Raw genomic sequence first — 16,677 nt, forward strand, 5'->3', positions numbered from 1 at the left:
GCAGGCGGTGGTTTTCGGCAGTAGATGTAGAATATCATTTAGAATGTAGAATGTAGATGTAGAATATAGAATATCTGCAGTAGATGTAGAATATCATAGAAAACCCAGCATCCATGCATTTTGTAATAAAGGAACACTGTAAATATCCCTCGTGTACTAATTTCCTGTCTTATATTTGCGTAATGTCTTGTTCTTGTTCAACAAAGTTGGCAAGTATGAACATATAAACCGGGCTTAGACGTTTGCATTTGGCTGTGAGTATATAACACTATTGCGCGATATCTATTTTACTTTGGCCGAGTGGCTGAATCGAGTCACAGACAGACAGACATACAAACAGACATACAGACAGACCAAAATTTCTGGGTTTAAGTAGCCCAAGAAAGACTATCGCCTTTAAAATTTGCGTGCACATTTTCTGTTTAAGCGCTCACTTCAACTATTACTTTCCAAGAAATATCACCTGCTTGTAAATTTCAGGACACGATAGAAAACAAAACTATAAGCAGTTGAGGTTCCAGCCACGCTGTGAGGGCGCTGGTACAGTACAGTCCTCTATTTTAGAACTGTGCACCGATGCGGTGTGCGAACAGCGTGGACAAAACAAGGCCGAAACGCAGAGGGGACAGAGGGGGGATACCCCACTAAGAAACATTCGCGGCCCGTGATCCCTGTAGGTAAGCGCGCAAAGCCGGCATCAGCCTACGGCGCCACAAGTGATTTTGCGTCCGCCGTGGCGCAGACGGTTTTATCAGCGACAGACCGAGGCAGACATGCATAGCGATAAACAAGAAGGCGTAGGAGTGCCGCCTGTGGAACGCTAGACAAGCATATTTACCTTGGACAAGCTGTTAACTATTTTGCATAGTTCCCGAGAAGGGGCGCTGGCTGGCGAACATGAAAGCACGCAAAAGGCTGCGTAACGGGAAAGGGTAGGAGAGAGCAGCAGGAGAGTGGCTGTTTGGCCATTTTTCGCTAACGCGTTAGGCAATGCTTATACAGGTCATAGAGTTTCTTAGTAAGTATACTAGAGAGCAAACTGCGCCTGGTAATCCATGTCGCCATGGGGGTTTATGAGAAGATGCCCCTTTTTGGCTTGGGCTTGGCATGAAAATTGGATTCTTAAGTGGTTTTGGGGATTTGCTTACTTCACTATGCATTAACACGTCTACGAGCTATGAGGAAGCCGAAATCCTTCCCGTTCCGTGGTAGCCGTGTTCGGTGAAACAGCAGGCAGTGCGTGATCGCACCTGACGTTGGTCAAGCAGCAGTCGAAGGACGTATGACTGAACGGGTAATATGCTGCCGCGAAATTTGGAGCCGACGAGAAAAATAAACAAAATGTACTTCGACGAAGACAAGATCCGTCCTATCTTGTCATCGTCCGCGACTGTTTAACGCCACGTTTTCTTTTTTCTTGTTAAGCTGCAGCTGACGGTAGGTGCACCGGTTCACCACGACGGTGACGTTTTGATAGGCAGGCTGCAAAAACTTTCCAAACTCTGCAAACAATTTACTATTTGAAATAATGGTAAAGTTAATAAAATAAGAGTCTATAACGAGCTTCCTCCTCAAATATTAACATTGTTCGTAACTACCACCTTGGGCTGCAAAATAGCATGAACAAACGTTCCGGCAAAAATACGCTTTACCTCCTTCTTTCGTAGTTTTAAAACAGCGTGTTTTATTTTCCACTTATATAATTTCACACTATTTTTCACGTTTTTGTGGAACTTTGTTTAAATTTGCCGTCACTAAAACGTTTCAATCCAAGCCAATGATGAAATTTAGGTAAGCGCATGATCTAATGGCGGCCCATGACGACACAGGCGGCCTTGATGTGAGCCGCATAGACGCTACCGCCAGATTCCATTCTCTAGTGTATATTGTAAGAAACTCTATGATACAGGCGGCGTTGTGTATACGTTCGCTACTGTGCTTGCTCTGGATACGTAATCGCAGACGTCACGAAACACACAATTCAGTGAGAGCATCAAAATTTATGCTTCAATTGTTAATTTATCAGTGAATAAAGCATCGTTTGAGGCCGGACAAGCGCTAGCGGCACTAATAAACACTAAATCTTTCGAATGAACCAAACTTGCATTTTCTCTGCATGGCCCCTTTAAGCACCTGTTCTTTGAGTTGTAGAAGGACATATTGCGCGGGCAACTTTTGTCGAAACACAAACATGGTAAGGGGGTTGAGATGGTAGTCCTCCAGGTAGTTAGTACAACGTTGGTGTAGCAGGTGTTTTAGTAACTTCCCGATGCGTGAAGGCAATGCGATAGGACGGAGGGATGTTTTCGAAATGGGTTTGTGTGGTTGGGGAATAAGTGTTACTTCCGAATGTCGTCCTTTATACGGTAGAGTTCCTGTATCCCAGTGGTGGTTAGATTTAGGTTGTCCAGCCGGACATCATAGATCTAGAATTATTGCTACAACTCTTTGCTAGAATCATTGCTACAACTAGGTTACGGCGGATGGAGTTTGGGATGCGGTCATTGCCTGGTGCAGAGCACGTTTGAGCTTGGCATGGATGGATTGCAACTCGTCCATGTTGAACGGGCATCGAGGGTAAAGTTGGAGCGACAGGTATAATTTTGAGTGGGGAGAAGGAGGAAATGTCGTGGGTGAGCCACAAATGTTGGTTTGGATGGTGTGAAGGCGATCTCGAGGATTGAGAACGGAACGGTAATTGGTACTGTCGAGCAGGGGGTGGAGCAGGTGCCAAGCCTTCTTGGTGCTTAGAGTGCCTTTGAGTTGGTCACAGATTGAGTACCAGTTTTGCTTGTACAGCGCGGTTGCGTACTCTCGTGCCTGACGGGAAAGGAGCGCGACACTTTTACGGAGTTTATTGTTGTGTCTGTGGGGCTTTCACACTTCGGTGATGCTCCTGCGAGCTCTTCAGATGTAGAGTAGGTGTCTGTCGACTGCAGGATGGTCATTAGTTAGTATTATGTCTTTAATGTGTTGCCTCGCTTTTTGTTCAAGGCCCTCTGTCCAAGCGGAAAGATTTTCATGAATGGGTGGTAGCGCGGCTTTATCTTTCCGGAAGGACGGCCAGTCGGTCAGTTTGGCCACCTCTCGTTGAAGCGTGATAAGGTAATGGTCACTACCGAGATTTTCTTAGCGGCAGACCCACATCCCATTTGGACAGTGACGATCTAGGTGAGGTCGGGTATTGTGTCCCTTGTCAGGCTGTTTCCCAGATTAGTTCTTTATGAATGCATGCGTACCATCACGCCAAGCGTACCTCGTCGCGCCCTACATTTAATGCGGACTGATTTAACGCCAGTGACGTCACTCGATTAAAAAGGTCACTTAAGCAGCGTCATTACTGTTAACCGCAGTGTGGGGAATTCAAGGAGCAGTGTCGGTGGTGCTGAAGCGAGCAGATACTGGGGCTATTCGATTTAGTCTCGGACTCACTACGGACTCCCCGAGAAGCAGTCCGGCATTCGTTTTCCCCATACACCTCTATGGCGTGGGCTATAGTGAGGCTCCCGTGGGGTTCGCGGTCTACCCACGAACTAGCCGCAGTGAATCCGATACTGGGAATCGAATAGCCCCGATGTTCGTAAACAGGCGCAACAGCGATTCTGTAGTTCATTTAAGAAGCACTGTGGAGGCTACAAGGCTCGAAACAGATCCAGCGAATAAGCGCGTCTAACTCATCGCCACATTCTACGGAGGCAAGCTGAAGAAAAGCGAGGATAGGAGTTGTGGCCCTGAAAGAACCATCCCGCCGACTGCTGGGCAGATGGCACTGCCTCGGTTCGCCTTGTAGTTTCTGCCCTGCTGCACGAAGTTTGTGATATGAACTATAGAATAGAGCTAGGTGTTAAAGGAGCACTGACACCAATTTTTGGCGTTAATATTATTGCACAGTTCGCTTCCTTCACTCAACAGAATACCCTGGCTGAAATATGAGCGGCCTGCGACGCGAAGAACATAGTTCAATTGGATCGCATTTATCGCGCCGACGGAGCAGCGCGCGGAGCGGCACTCAGCAAATGGACATCAGCGTGACATCACTTCAGGAGAGGAAAAAGAAGTGACGCGCAGGGCTCGCCAAAAACTCGTGACGTCACTTCACGCGCGCGACCCCACGAGCGGCGAGCGGGCGCAACACCCTCTCAAGCGGGCACCGGTGACGTCCGCACAAAGCGGTGACGTCAAACCGGGAGGCTGTCATATGCGCCGTTCGGGAGGAAAGCGCGGGAATTTGAAACAAACGATTTTCAAGCCGTTCAATGTAATTAACTATAGCGAACTGAAGTATTTGAAGTGCTGTTTCAGGTTCGCCAGACCATTAAGCATCGATAAAAGCCATAAAAGTGTAACATAAAATTTTCGTGTCAGTGCTCCTTTAAGCTCATGTACGCCCCGTCGGGCAGAAAACTGCTGTAATCGTGGTTAGGAGGCCGAAAAAAGTAATCTAACTCCACACAGGATGCAATAATAAAGTATGTACATATCTCGTTACACTCGGAAAGGTGCCACGGCGCCCGCATATATCCTTACCCACTTACGTCACATGTCACGCTTAATGAAGGACTAAATTTCCTTCCCTATCCCATAGTGATTCTATGTTCCCGGCCTTACATTTCTTGTACGTCTGTCCTGTGTGGGTAGCCTTTTTTTGCTCGTAGAATTAAGGGGGCTGGTCCGTGGGATTGGATGCTTGTGCGCTTCGGGATACGTACGCCATGAGCTTCAACACCAGACGTGTGCTTTGTGACACCATTAAGCAAAGTCTTGTGATTTAAGTACGTGTTGCAGGTGGGCAGCAGAACCCGATTCTCACTTTTTGTTTGTCCCTATACTCGGTACCCGGTATTCTGAATCTTCATGATCTAGGGAGTCCGTGCCAGTCTGATATAAAGTTAAACTAGAGTGGAAAATCGGTCTTGACAGGGCGCCCGGTACAGGGTCGGCGCACGCGCGTGTGCGCACAACCAGTTTCGCCGCCTTCGTTCATGGGCTGTGGCGTGGACCGGTTCTCCACTTTGCTATAACTAGAGACCGGAACTTAAGGCAAAATGCCTATTTTTTCCTTGAGTCCGTATCAATCCTATTTAACATATAAGCGCGAACTAAGGTAAGGGGGGCATTTTAAGCAATAGTTTATTGCGCCTATAGTGCCTATTTTGACTATATGAGCTTTTTCGTGCCTATTTTGACTATATTGGATTTTTGACGCCTAAAAATGCTTTTTCTGTGTTATATATGCCTCTTTTGGATTTTTAAGTGCGAATGCACTTCTTAAGCGAGCCTGAATCGTCCGCCGCCGTCGTCCGCATAGCAACAGCTGCGGGTGCGCGCGCTCCTCGTCTTCCCTAGCAACGGGGGGAGATGGGCGCGCGCTACTCTCCTCCTCCTCTCTCCGCTCAGTGACTGCGGGTGTTGGGCACCTCCTCTCCACTTCGGGCGGGAGAGCTCTCGTTCGCGTAGCGGGCGCTCCGCATTCCGACGCGTGAGGGCGCTCGTGTAGCCCTCGCCGTAACGGCGGGCGCTACTCTCCTCCTCCTCTCTCCGCTCAGTGACTGCGGGTGTTGGGCGCCTCCTCTCCACTTCGGGCGGGAGAGCTCTCGCTCGCGTAGCGGGCGCTCCGCATTCCGACGCGTGAGGGCGCTCGTGTAGCGGCCGCGTGGCGCGGGAGGGTATTAGTCGAGCGCGCGCCGTCGTCGAGAGCGGTCGCTGGTCCTGCATCTCGATAACGATGATGGCGGACCGGGCAACGGTACCAGCAATAACGAGTGAAATATCTTTCTTTGTAGTTGTGTGCGTGTGTGTGATCTCTCGACTACTCATTAGATCACGATATCCACCGTAATCGCGCAATCAACAACCGTGCATTCGCACTTACACACTCTCCCCCTCGGGGAAGTGCGAGGGAATTTTTTTGAGTCGAAGTTCTGCAGGCTTTGTTCTCGCTTCAGAAGCCCCCAAACGGGGCGTTTGTTTCACGCCGTTTGCGAGAAAAATCCGCGCGTCGTGCCAAACACGCCGAGAAGCCCAAGCCGTGCCCAAGCCGCCACCACCTCGAACTCGCAACCTCGGGCGAGCCGCCAGAAACCCGTGCGCAGCGACACCGTAGCCAAGCTCACCGACGTCACCCCGGTCCGCGCAAACTCTTTCATTCTATGCATCCTTCTGACGTGCTGTGTCCACGGACCAACAGGGAAAACATCTGCCCCCGTCCCATATCTATTGCTAACGGAATAAAAAGACAGCAAACAAAAAATGAACGCGGCACAGCCCCGTACATGCCGCTCAAGCTCAAAGGCGCCTTCTGCGGGAAACCACGTGCACATCTGAGACACCAAAGTTTTAAGGTGATGCCACGAACTCGTGCACTGTCAGCCGCCGATCACACGTACACCGCCGGCTGGCACGATGCAGTACGCGAAGCACGAAGAAGGAACAAGAAGCGGAGCTTAGGAATGGGGATCTCAGCACTTTACAAGTAGTCTAGTCGTGACACCCGTCATCTGCCGCGGCCGGGTAATCTTTAAGGGCATCTGGCCACCTGCATTAAGGGAATTATTTCCAAAGAATCTTGCATGCTGTAGAATGTTGATAATCAGCATATAGCGCATAGTTAGTGAACGGTGTTATTCCTGCAGATTCACAAGTCATCCGCTTCTGCAGAACAGAAAAGCTCAGTAATTTCTGCAGAAGTATTGCACTTCCCTGCACTATCCATGGGATTCATCTGTGTTATGAAGAGCCGAGGAGCTCATTCTGCTCCGTCAACGAATCCATCTGAATAAGCCAGTCTTGGCCAGAACGTGTACCTCGTAAATCAGACGGAACGGAGAGAAGTCCGGCTAGGGCCCCTCGCAGCCTCCGTGCGCCCAAGTGAGCTCGCGTTCGACAGCCACTCGGAATCTTTCTTCGAAGCCCAGTTGTGTCTTCAGGCAGCAGTTACCGGTTGTGCCTCCTTCAACCAGAGCCCGTCGTTACCCCTTAAGCAACTCGGCTAAGGGCGGAAAACTATACCATAAACACTCCGGTTTTATCAACAGCTTTGCAATGGACAAATGCGTCGCAGTCCAAAGTATTTTCCCCACCCTACACTTCACTGTGACAGGGCGCATTCGTGTCCTTATTTCGCATTCTTAGCAGAAAGAATTTCAGCAGCTGAGAGATTTGGCGCCACTCTGTCTAAGAAGGCTGAGTTCATCTGGGAGGTCCAGGAGAGATCCGCCACCATCCCCGAAGGACCGGTTGATTAAATCTGCCTGACATAACATTTCTGGATTCCTTCAACTCTCAGCCGTCCAGCAGGTCCTAACGGCTCTCGAGCGGCAGCGCCGGAGAGAAAGCTGCGGGCCGACGCCCTCCCTTCGGGGACAAGGGTGTCCACCACCACAGTGAGTAGCGAAAATGTTGCTTACTAGAATGCCTCCAGAATCGACGAGTGGCCACGTCCAGGCGCAGTGGAGATATTACGTCTGTTCCCGGTGATCAATAAAGTCTCTTTCACTTCACTTCACTGGATTCCACGTGGTAAAATAACTGCAGGATGTTCTGAGTAGCAAACATTGTGATATTCCAAATGGAATTAGATCATGAAGCGCCCCCAAGTACAAGAACGTTCCCCCAACTTCAGTGGACGTTGAGCGTTGTTTTTCCCGCACAATTATCGACTGAAAGGGGGTAAGGGGGTACAACTTCAAGCAGCAAATCATAGAGATTCGTGTGGCTTTTCATGGCTTTCAATCTTGTCTTTTGGTGTTGAATAACCGTGAATTTCCCGTAAATTTTAAAATAACAGTTCTTCTGCTGCTCATTGTACCGAAGAAAATAAAATTACTTTCCCGCAGCACATTATGTGTCCGCGGTTTCACTTCAAGTCAAAGATTGGTGCTCAGGTATGCTTCTGAAGCAAAAAGGAATTGAGCCTATATATGCCTAAACGGGAGTATTTGGTGCCTATATATGCCTAAATGGCACATCTCAGTGCCTATTATAGGCGCCTAAAACCTGGATTTTTCGTGCCTAAAGTTCCGGTCTCTAGCTATAACTGTCTGAGGGCTTCCTTTTCCGCGCATTTTACACTTACATGTTGATGTCGCGAGTTTCGATTCCTAGTATGATTGTTATGTCCCAACATGTTGAGATCCGTTCAGGTCGTTGCAAGCTTTGCCTAAGCAAGACAAAATATGTATACTGAGTGCCTCAGATTCCCCCTTTGGTCAGCCAGCTTTCAGATAATGCAGGAAAGTGTCCAGGCGAGCGTATATTGGGCAATGTAATGCGCTAGCTAGCAGTGCTGGTGTGCCCGGACAAACCATCAGCGAATCGACTCCACACGCCAGCACGGCCGCGTTTCAATTGTGCGTGCTAGTCATCTAGATTGGCGTAAGGCGGCTGCATCCGGAAGATTCCTCAAAGTTTCAGGGAGTCCTTACTAAGGTTAGCGAGAGAAACACCAATTATTACACACGCCACTTTTTTCTAGATGCCCCGGTATTTTGGTTGTGCCGGCCACCTAAGTAAAAGTAACCACATTGCGCAGGTTAGTGGCTCTAGGGATGCCAAACACAGGTGGCGCAAAAGCAGCAAAGCACACACGCAGGTATACGCACAAATTCAAGCTCAAATAAAGAGCCACAAGCCGGCATACGATGCAAGAAAAGATAAACCAAGCGAGCACTGAATGTTTGTTGGTCTTTATTTGGATCTCAGAGTCGATTTGGGAACGTGCATGCAGGAAGTCGAAATGTTCAATGATCGCTCACACACAAATATGGAAGGCAGAAGTCGCACTGGGCAAGCGTTTTGCAGTGGGCGCTACGTTTCTAGACAGCTATATAGAAATATACACAATCTCCAGGAGAAACCGGAGTCTTCGTGTGCTTGAGAGGTGAAGGAAGAACCGCACATCGCGTACAGAGATGCCACGGTACACGTAAGCCATGCTATCTGTACACTACGTCAACCAGTAAGATTGGCAATTCAAAATTCTGAGAGGACGCAAAAGCAATGCACACTTGCCGTCTACAAAGGGGTCAGTGTTAGAGTGCCAAAGATTTATTTCAAGAACCTTACACTTAGCAACTGGCCTGACCTCTGGCTGGAACTTTCCAGATTGTAGTGATCATAATCTGTATGCAAAACGTACTCTTTCAGAGCTGAAGTTGGTGGGCGTACCTCACATTGCCAACCTTTGCCATTCGAATAACTTACACGTGGTTAACAGAGTGCTGCTAACCGGGGCGTAGGTGCAGCATTACTGTTGCTAAAGGGTATCATGCATATTGCATTTCTAATAGGAAAGCATTTCCAAAAGCCCGATCAAACAACTTGTCACATCTTGTCACTGATGGCAGGACCCGCACTCAGGAAAGACTGACCGTAAAAAAAAAAACAAAAAAAAAACAACTCCAGTTTGCAGGCACAGAACCGTTCGAGGGAAATAAAGGGGATGTGCATCAGACAACAGTGTTCTTTAACGGCCTGTAGAACGATGTAGACTCATACTGCAGCAATTCCTTTTGTTAAAACATGCAGCAATTCCCTTTGTGTGCAGCTTTTGTTAGCAAACAACATTAATTCTTAGCATACGTTGACACGCTGTTTCGCTCTCATGGATCTATAGAAGCATACTGGGAGGCTGTTCAGAACAGTATCTTCGAGTAAATTAACGGTTCAGTACCTTAAGTCCGTCCGTATGACAGTATTTCGACTCCCATGTAAGATGAGAGGCAAGAAGCCAAAGTAGACCAATGGAGGTTGGAAGTACATGCATTCCCATGTACAGGTTTAACCAAAGACGCGCAGGGACATATATATTACAGCGCTTCAGAAGGCTTGACAGTAAGCACTAAGAACACTTTTTACACACACTATCAGCGCCGAATGACGTAGCGCTTTTCTATCAGTTCTTCCGGCATTTTGAGCGCCCGGAAATACAAAGTGATGTCACCACTGTCCATAGAAGATTAAAAATTTCGTGCGATCCCGCCACTAGTGCGCGGTAAATAAATAAAAAAAAAACCTTCAGTTATGCACGCAGCCGTACTTGGTTGTCCTGGGGCTAAGCTGAACAAGATTTTTGTTTTAAGAAGGTAGTCAAGCAAGCGCTGGGTGGACTAACGCTCTGTATTGTCAGAAAATAAAATATTTCTTCCCAGCTTCTGCATTAAAACTTAAAGAAAGCGAGAGGGAGAAAGAGATAGAGAGAACTTTAGTGATAGAGAGAAGTCAGCCTCGCAACAGAGGAAGCAAGAGTTAAGGTGACCATTTGCAGTTCCCGTCAACAGCCCATTACGACCATCATGACACCCGTACGGCGCCTGGGGGGTGGCAATGGGAAAAAAGCGCTTTACTGCCACGCTTCTTCATTCACTGTCGTGGCTTTGAGCCAATGTTGCCTACAAGGGAATATAATAAGCTTTCTTTGCTCGTTGCGTGTCGTGCACAGTGCAAAATTCCATCCATCGACTCAAAGTATAAAAGGGGCCATGAGGCCAAAATACGTTGTGCTGCATTCGAAAGATCGTCTCTTTAAAACATAACTGATAAGACTTTTAACCTAAACTTCACTCAAATAACCTACAAAATGACGAAAAAGGAGACTACGCGCGGTAATCCCCAGCTACTTTCCCCCACTATAGTTACGGTGCAATACAGCCGACTCTGCGACTGGCTGAGCCGACAAAATAAAATGCAAATAAAACAGGGATTGTAAGCTTGCAAGACGAAATATTTTTGCTTAAAGTTGAGTGCATGTTCTTTTTATTTCCGTAAGAATGGTGGGCAAACAATAGAAGTTCTAAACGAAGACGTAAACCCACCCCGTATACGGAACTACCACCGGCCTACGTGCGAAACACATCCGTGGTGAAGCGAATTTTTCGGACTCGGCATGTCTGGCACTACACCAGCCGACTGGCATAAGCGACACTGCCCCTTACGTTACCCTATTTGTCGAGCAATACCCAATGTTTATGAAACGATTTTTATGCACCGTAACGAGATGCGGGATGCACAGGTCCGACCAGAAGTAGAAGTAAGCTGAGCTACAACCGTCGCCGAGAGGCATCGCTGCACCATTTAGCAAGGCCGGTGGCGACCCAGCGCATTATCGCATGCCCTCCGGCTTAAAAAAGTTCTTGCCCGAAGGAAAGCTGAGTTCCGGGTCCTGTTGAATTGCAACGTCTGGATGCCCCGTGAAGTCAAGCTATTAGGGAGTTTTTAGCATAGCGGCTAGCGTAAACTAACGCTACGGCGGCGGGTTTCCGGGACGCGACTGCGCATGCGCGCGCAGGGACGGCGAGGAGGTCGCCTCTCACCGGAACGAATGCGCGGGTTCGGTGAGGCATGGGCGCCCGTACCCGCGGAACGAATGCGCCCCTGCCCAGTCGGGTCTCGGCACCCGCCGCCGTAGCGTTAGCGTACGCTAGACGCTATGCTAAAGATGTCTATTAACTATCCGTTTTCGGTACATACCTACAATACATCACTGCTTACGTCACATAAGATCCGATGCAGCGGGAAACTAGAAATTTTGGCTTCAGTTGTTACACTTCTCAGTGAATAAAGCATCGTTTTGCTGCCTGACAAGCTTCGAGGTAGCTATAAAATGCTAAATATCTTAAATAAAACTGTTTTTGTTGTCTTCACAGCCCCATTAAGCACTTTGGAATTTTTCAGGTGTCTCCTAAGGTTGAACAACCCTTGTCTCCCTATGCAGGAACATGTTCCGTACCCAACAAAATTACATGGCCACCTTCAGCTTACGGCGACATTCGTCGAAGAAGCTTTTCTATACGTCTGTATAGGCAATAATACAACTTCGCGCAACTCTCGCACGTTGGACCTCTTGGGTAGAAAGACCCGAGATTTTGGCAAACATGGCTCCTTGGGGTCAGCATGGTGGAACCCCCACGAATTATGACGCAACGAGAGGGTGCTGAAACCTTCCTCAATCAGTTCTGTGTGCCACGAAAAAACCGCGCGATATTCTCAGAAAGTTGGGCCCTGTATTCAGTTGGAGCCTGTCGACATGCCGGAATTCTGCACTAAACCATGTCCAGTCTGCCCGAGCTATAAAGGCTAACGGGTCATATTGAAGGCAGAATATACACTTGTACACCGCTTGTATGTTATTTGAGAAACGAGCATCGAAAGTCACGAAAATGCCTCGTTCGAACCTACCGTTAAGCGTTGGAGCTTTAGCGTATACAGCAGAATCGGGAGGCCGTGTAACCGCTTCCTTCACCAATTCACAAGAAACGCATTGTATACAGGATTTTGCTTCTAGTCTGTCATTGTAACCGAGGCATTGCTAGTGATAGGTTTGGATTCCACGCCAGAACTGTTCATAGAAAAAACTGACTTAAAAAAGCATCAGTGAGCCCCAGAGTAGAAGCCGAGGTTACCTAATTTCTCTTCCTGCTGTTGAATTCTTCAACAAATATTCAGCGAACTCTGTACACTTCTGAAGCGGTAAAAAAAAAGTGTGAAGTTGACGTATCTATTGTATTCTTAAGACACGAGTGCCGCCCGAGCGTTTTAGCGGGCTTCATCCCATGTCCACAAAGTAAATGAAATCGCCCCGTTCATGATGTACTAAACACTGTATAACCGAGAAGGAAGCTTGAACCGCCTCAGCTTGCTTCCACGACTCGTATTTCGAACTCAACATCACACGCGCAATCGGTGACTCGTGGCACCTCTCCAGAGGCAGGTACATCAGGTCAAGCGATGTTCACTAGCTTTCATGCTATCGTAAGTGCTTTCCGCCACTGGAGCAAAAAAAAAAGAATATTTCTTCGTTTATACATGTATACAAAAGTGAGTTTGTTAACAGCTTTATGGCACAAAACCCACTGCAGTACAAGTCCTGTTCGATGGGTCAGGGAAAAATAAACGACATTCAGGGAGCACAGTATCCCTCAGGGCAGTAGAAATAAAAGGATTTCTTTTTTGTTTTTTTGCACACTGCTTGACACGTGAACAAACGTGAACACATTTTCACTCTGGGAAGTGGGTGTATAAGCACTACTACTTGTGTGTGGTTCTCCACTTTCTCCTTAAAATGCCAAAATAGGTTCCGCAAACGTTAGCGATATTTCTACCCGGATGAAAGCTGGTTACCACGAAAACCATAATGGCGTCAAAACAGTGATAGGAAACTAAGCATTACATATTTTTTTCTTTTATCTAACGCCAATTTCCGGATTTTCCATTTGTTTGGTAGGGTACCCTGGACGCCCATAAAATATTTAAGTACCCTACTGCAAAACCAGACACGAACCGCAGGAGATGCAAGAACATGATGGCAAAGCCGACATGAAGCCCCGTCTCGAACACCGACGGGAAACTTGATGACAGCCGAAGCATGCAGCAAAGAATCAATGTTCGTACCTTGGCATCCAGCGGACTGACTCTACTAGTCCTCATTTACTGGTAGCGCCGGTCATAAGAGTCACACAGGTGCCGGTAATTAAGGCGACGCAATGCGGACACAAAATGACGAGTCGCTGTTCTACAGAAGGAAAAAGATTTTGGCGAACCTTGCTCTGGAAGAGACGCGTCCGCAAAACTTGTCTTGGACGTGTAACGCGGGTTGACAGCCACTCTTAACCCGAGTTTAAGAACCAGGTTTCTCTACATGGCGATCATTTAAATTAAGTAACTTACGAACACTATAGCGAGTTATTCGAGGATCTATATGAACTTTGTTTTCGAATATCGGTGCTTTCCGACTTGCGCAAGAGGGGAGGATACGTAACTATTTAAAACACATACCATTAAATAAGAAACACTGTAAAGTGTCGAGATGCCCTCTTAGCTGCATAGCGTAGCGCAACAGCGCCAATAATTATCCGACACTTTCGTATATAAGAACGTCTAAAAACAGTAAGTATTCGTCTTTACTTTGCAGATATCTCAGGCTGGTGCAGTTAACCTGCGCAAAACCAAGCTAGACAGGCAACCTGCAAGTGCTCAAACATTTGTCGTCACAACCGCACAAAGACTTCGCGTTAAGGGCTCACTCACTAAGGGCCTCAATGATAATCATGCTATTCACGCCTTTTTCCTGGTCGACCAACTTCTCTTGACACTGCCTATCAGTGCAAGGATGCAAGGGTTCAGCCGTTAGTAGTTGATTTTTGAAATGCAACTACCACAGCTCGACACCGCTGCACACGGACAAAGCGGTGTTAACGAAAGCAACGCGAACAGTGTCTAAACGCATCACAGCCTGGCTTTTTTTTTTTTTTTTTTTCAGTGAAGCAAACCACCGAAAAAGTCAGCTCAAATATCGGGCCTTTGCTACACCGACTGCACGCAGACCGCCACAAATGTGACGACATTCCTGATCGGGATACGACTTGTTCCAAGCGCCCTAGAACCAAACAGCGAAAAAGGAACTCGCACGTCCATGCCGGTTGAGGAGTACGGCGACTATAGAGTCGTCACCCAGATCAGTTTTCTAGAAGACACACAGAACATCAGACTTGTAAGGGGCTGTCCGTCCGGCACAAAGATTGAAACAAACGTCCAGCTCACGTCGTGCACACACTTGATGACACAAAATCACGCAGGGGTTGAGTCACACACAAGGACAGAAGGGTATCCAGAAACGTTCACTGGGGCTCGCATCACTTAACACGCACGAGCTACCTGTCTGGTGTAAAAACCGAAAGAAGAGACTGCCAAATTAACGAACCTTCTCACGGTCAAGCGCTGAAACAGCCTGTTTTCAGTCCATTCATCAGCGCTTAGCATGTCTCAAAGTCAGGGTCGGAAAAAGGATTGGGTGTTCTTAACACCGGCTGCGATGGCCCTGTCCGTGCATGTGCGTGGGTCGAGCGTGCGTTCAGTGGCATCCGCAGCTAGCGGCCACCATGTCGTCGTACTGCTTCAGCACTACGTTCTCGTTCTCGTCGAAGTACAGGAGGCTGATCGAGTAGAGCTTGTTGGGCACGCAGCAGGGCGCGCCCACGCCGGCCGTGAGGCTCAGCTCGTTCACGATGCTCTGCACGGTGGCGTGGTTGGTCGGCCACTGGTTCTGGCCCAGTGGGAAGTAGCACTGGCCTTTGCAGTGGTACGCGTTGTAACCTTTGGGCGAGATGATCCAGCTGGACCAGCCGATCTGCTCGAAGTCCACGTACATCTCGTGTCGTGTGCAACCGAACGGCTCGTCATGAACCTTGCCTCCCGATGAAGGCTTGCCCCCGGGGCCAGGTGACGCGCCCTGGGGAGCCGCGCGCACACTGCGCGGGTTCGTTGTCGGCGTGGGTAACTCATCGCTGGTGCTGACCGCGCCAGGCAGGCTCGCGCTCGTGGCTTGCGCTGGAAGTGATCCTCCGGTTGCGCCTGTGAACCAATAACAGAGTTCGTCAGAAGGGAATAAATAGGCATAGCAACCAATTACACACAACTTTACAACTCCAATTTTCCTGTAACCAATTCCAGCCAGAGTAACTAATTACAGTGAGTTGCGAAACTCTTTATAGCGCCCATGTTCCAAAAATTCCTCGGAGCACTTATGTCTGCTTACGTGCTTTGAAGGCGATGCTTACTAACAGCTTCTTCACTGCTAAATCGTATTTGTGTTTTCTACCTCGCATGAATTTCTTTATCTTTAGCCGCGAATTCCTTCGACCGCGTTTTTTCCCCTGCTACACTGTGTTTTGCGTCCCTTTCTACCGCTAGCGTTTCTTCGTCTAACCGCGCGAATTACGTCAGCAAGCAGACTTGGAGGCGCTACAGCTTCCCTAGAATGCGGGGTTCTATGCAGCTGGTGTGTACCTGTTGTGCTCACATGCCATCACGTTCAGGTGTCAGGCGGCTCGCACTATTCTACAACGCTTAGGTGTCCAATTCATTGTTTTGTGAATTTTGTGGAGCGGGCACATTGCCCCTCGAAGCTCCTCATTCTCGAGCAATACCGAAAGTGGGGATGTGCCACGAAGGAACGAAAGCCGGCAAGAACTATTCTTCTACCGCTGGTAACATGCGGAGATATCGCAGCGGTACCGCATTCGGCTGCTATTGTGCAGACCCGGATTCAAATCCCATAGCTGAACACGAACACACACGCGCGTCTACCCACAAAAGAAGCGCTACTCCGCGTATGAGAGCGGAGTTGACATTACAAATTAAATTGCACATAACAATCAAACTAATTCGGATGACACCAACAACGTAAATTGCTTAAATAATTACTTTTAAATAATTACACAAAACCCAAATTAGACAAATTTAATTACACATGACTTTATACCTCATTCTATGTGAGCAGCATATCCCCCTAGGACCCAACTGAGCTTAGCGTAATTAGTATCAAAATTCGAAACGCTACTAAACAAATTAGACGTAACCGGAGGAATTGTCCTGGATAAGATTACCCCGCGTATGCTGAGCCGTTGGCGGAAGAATTTTTCGCACAAACTCAGTAAATAATACCTGTTAACAGGTGCGTTACCAGCTGGCTGAAAAATTGCTTATTATCCTTCGAGTTTTTGTACGTCACTGAAAAAGGTAGTTGAAAAGTATAGATCAATTAATATGATGTCAGTAGCATGAAAGGTAATGAAACACATCGTCTACTCCGCGAAAATGGAACACTTAACTGAGATTTGAAGCTCAATAAACCAACAAAACACGTTCTAAAGGGACTGTCACGCGCTACCAAGATTTGATGTC

The 16,677-nt window shown here is 47.9% G+C and overlaps 1 protein-coding gene across 1 annotated transcript in view; it reads right to left on the reverse strand.

The window, feature by feature from the left end:
* Nucleotides 1-8,668: 8,668 nt before the first annotated feature.
* LOC144156248 (bone morphogenetic protein 3-like) overlaps nucleotides 8,669-16,677 on the reverse strand; it is a 46,990-nt gene continuing 38,981 nt past the window's right edge. Inside the window, exon 2 of the mRNA XM_077688170.1 lies at nucleotides 8,669-15,345. Within this exon, the coding sequence (XP_077544296.1) occupies nucleotides 14,846-15,345 (500 nt within the window). The 3' untranslated portion in view covers nucleotides 8,669-14,845. The remainder of the gene's footprint in view (nucleotides 15,346-16,677) is intronic.

The sequence above is a fragment of the Haemaphysalis longicornis genome, unplaced genomic scaffold (assembly GCF_048455015.1).
Source record: "Haemaphysalis longicornis isolate Haplotype H1 unplaced genomic scaffold, Haemaphysalis longicornis Haplotype H1 scaffold_1, whole genome shotgun sequence".
Classification (NCBI taxonomy): Eukaryota; Metazoa; Arthropoda; class Arachnida; order Ixodida; family Ixodidae; genus Haemaphysalis; species Haemaphysalis longicornis.